Source organism: Carlito syrichta, unplaced genomic scaffold, assembly GCF_000164805.1.
Source record: "Carlito syrichta isolate Samal-C Ts95f unplaced genomic scaffold, Tarsius_syrichta-2.0.1 Scaffold94740, whole genome shotgun sequence".
NCBI lineage: Eukaryota > Metazoa > Chordata > Mammalia > Primates > Tarsiidae > Carlito > Carlito syrichta.
Genome location: NW_007038836.1, coordinates 388,550 through 391,208, shown reverse-complemented (window position 1 = coordinate 391,208; position 2,659 = coordinate 388,550). Strand labels below are relative to the sequence as shown.

The 2,659-nt window shown below is 43.1% G+C and overlaps 1 protein-coding gene across 2 annotated transcripts in view; it reads right to left on the bottom strand.

The window, feature by feature from the left end:
• The window catches only part of VDAC2 (voltage dependent anion channel 2), a 24,564-nt gene that overhangs the window by 1,407 nt on the left and 20,498 nt on the right, over window positions 1-2,659 (bottom strand). For both annotated transcript variants that reach the window (XM_008061577.2, XM_021714126.1), the window contains exon 9: window positions 1,068-1,125. In XM_008061577.2, coding sequence (XP_008059768.1) covers window positions 1,068-1,125 — 58 coding nt within the window. The remainder of the gene's footprint in view (window positions 1-1,067; window positions 1,126-2,659) is intronic.

The window sequence follows — 2,659 nt, the reverse complement described above, 5'->3', positions numbered from 1 at the left end:
TATTTTCAAATGTTTGAAATTCTGTATGGCAAACTTACCTGGTAGCATTGAGGCACATTCTGGGGGTTGCTATCATTTACAGAATGAAGATTTTTGGAATAATAATAAAACTTTAAAAACCAAAAATTAGGCCAGGCTCAGTGGTCAGCCTGTAATCCCAGCGCTTTGGGAGGCTGAGGTGAGTGGAATGCCTGAGCCCACGGGTTCGAGACCCGCCCGGGCAACTTGGCAAAACCTCACCTCTACAATAAATCAAAAATTAGCTGGGCATGGTAGCGTGCACCTGTAGTTCCAGCTACTTGAAAGGCTGAGGCGGAAGGATCACCGGAGCCCAGCAGGTCGAGGCTGCGGTGGCCGGGAGCGGCCACTGCACTCCAGTCTGGGCGACAGAGTGAGACTCCCAATCAAAAAAAAAAAGAAGCTTATGTGAAATAAAGGTTCACAGATAAAACAAATGTAGTAAATGTTAGTAGTAACTGGTGAATTTAGTAAGGGAAGGATGTATGGATGGTCACTGTACCATTCTTTCACATTTTCTTTAAGTTTCAAAATAGTCAAAGTTTGGGGGGAAAATCCCTGTTTGGAGGAGGAAAAAGATCCCAGTTCTTTGACAAGACCCCTGAGGGGAAGTTTGAAAAGTGCTACTCTAGAAAATACAGCATGGCTCAAGATTATGTAAACAAGACTACAGACAGAACCAAAAAGCACTGACTGAACTCTGAATAACAAAATAAAAATTACTGCAAAACAGCTGAGACATCAGTGAGAAAAGTAAAAAGGGAATGTATTATAATAAGGAATCCCTGCTAACTCTCCTGGGTGCGATAACAGTACTGATGTTATGCAGGGGGACAGGAGAAGGTCCTTATTCTGAAAGTATCTGAAGGAGTGTCATGACAGGGGTCAACTTCCAAATAGCCCAGTAAAAAAAAAGGAATAAAAAATCGTTGCAAAAAGTAAACATGTATTTACTGTACTTATCTTTCAAATCTATATGCTTGAAAGATTTGCAAAATAAGCTGAGAAATAAAAACTAACTTTTAAAATACTACCAAAACAACACTTACCAGGCCTCAGAGTCTGAGTGTAGCCTACTCCAATTAAACTAGAGTTGTTGACTTTTGCCTAAAATAAAATTCAAAAACAACCATAAGAGAAATATTTGAGTGGAGAGACAAAGCCCCTGCATGTTTCCCCATCATGTAACCATGAAGTGTCCAGCATTTTTACTCAAATTTTATTAAATAATAAAATTTAATATTGCATAGTAAACCAAACAAAAACCAGGTACCACTTAATTCTTACCCATTCAACTCAAAATCAAACTATCAGTACAACACAACAATACTCTTGATATCCACTGGAATGCATTCACAGACTCAAAGTGTCCATAGAATACAAGAACCTAAGCACTCTCCTAATATTTTAGGTTTTAGTTACAGACCTTAAGAGCTGGAAGAAGCCCGGGCACGGTGGCTCACACTATAATCCCCGCACTTTGGGAGGCCAAAGTGAAAGGATTGCCTGAGACCAGCCTGAGCAACTTGGCAAGACCTCATCTCTACGATAAATCAAAAAATTAGTCGGGTGTGGTTGCGCACACCTGTATTTCCAGCTACTTGGAAGGCTGAGATGGAAGGATCGCCTAAGCCCAGCTGGCCGAGGCTGCGGTGGCTGTGAGTATGCCACTGTACTCCAGCCTGGGCGACAGAGTGAGACTGCAACTCAAAAAAAAAAAGCTGGAAGGAACGCTGAAGAGCAAGACATGGTAAGGAGGAACCCTGAAGAGCAAGACATGGTAAGGAGAGAGGCTCCTTCTAGCTTCTTGCTCTACCACCAGTAACATTAAGCCACACCAAAGGCCTATGGCTTTAAGTGGGGACACCTGTCTTGATCTCCAGGGCCTACATTCCCTAGACAGGCAACTCCGCTTTTTGGCATGCTGAGGGCTATGATATAAAGGTAACAAACAGCCTGCATGACCAAAACAGATTTGGAAATGATCTGATGCCTATACTGTTGTGATATGTAACATCAAAAGAGCACAATCCAGAGAAAGAAATGATGTAACTATATAGGTACAAGTCATACACATGGCACACTTGTATTCACTTGGCACTACAACCAAGCCCCCAAGAGTCATCAATAACCATTTGAGGTATTTGTCTAAATTATCTAAAGAATACCCCACTAATGATCATCTTGTGCTCACAAATTATGATAAAATTTCCTATTATTTGACCGGGCGAGGTGGCTCACACCTACAAACCCAGCACTTTGGGAGGCCGAGGTGAGAGGATTGCCTGAGCCCACAGGTTCAAGACCAGCCTGGGCAACTTGGCGAGACCTCATCTCTACAATAAATAAAGAAAAATTAGGCAGGCATGGTGGTGCATGCCTGTAGTTCCAGCTGCTTGGAAGGCTGACGCAGAAGGATCACCTGAACCCAGCAGGTTGAGGCTGTGGTAGCTGGAAGCATGCCACTGCCCTCCAGCCTGGGTGACAATGAGACTCTGACTCAAAAAAAAGGTTCCTATTATTTAACAGTAAGAGTTAACTATGAAAAACTGTGATAAGGAGTAGAAAACAAACTCAGGCCGGGCTCGGTGGCTCGGCCTGTAATCCCAGCGCTTTGGGAGGCCGAGGTGAGTGAACTGCT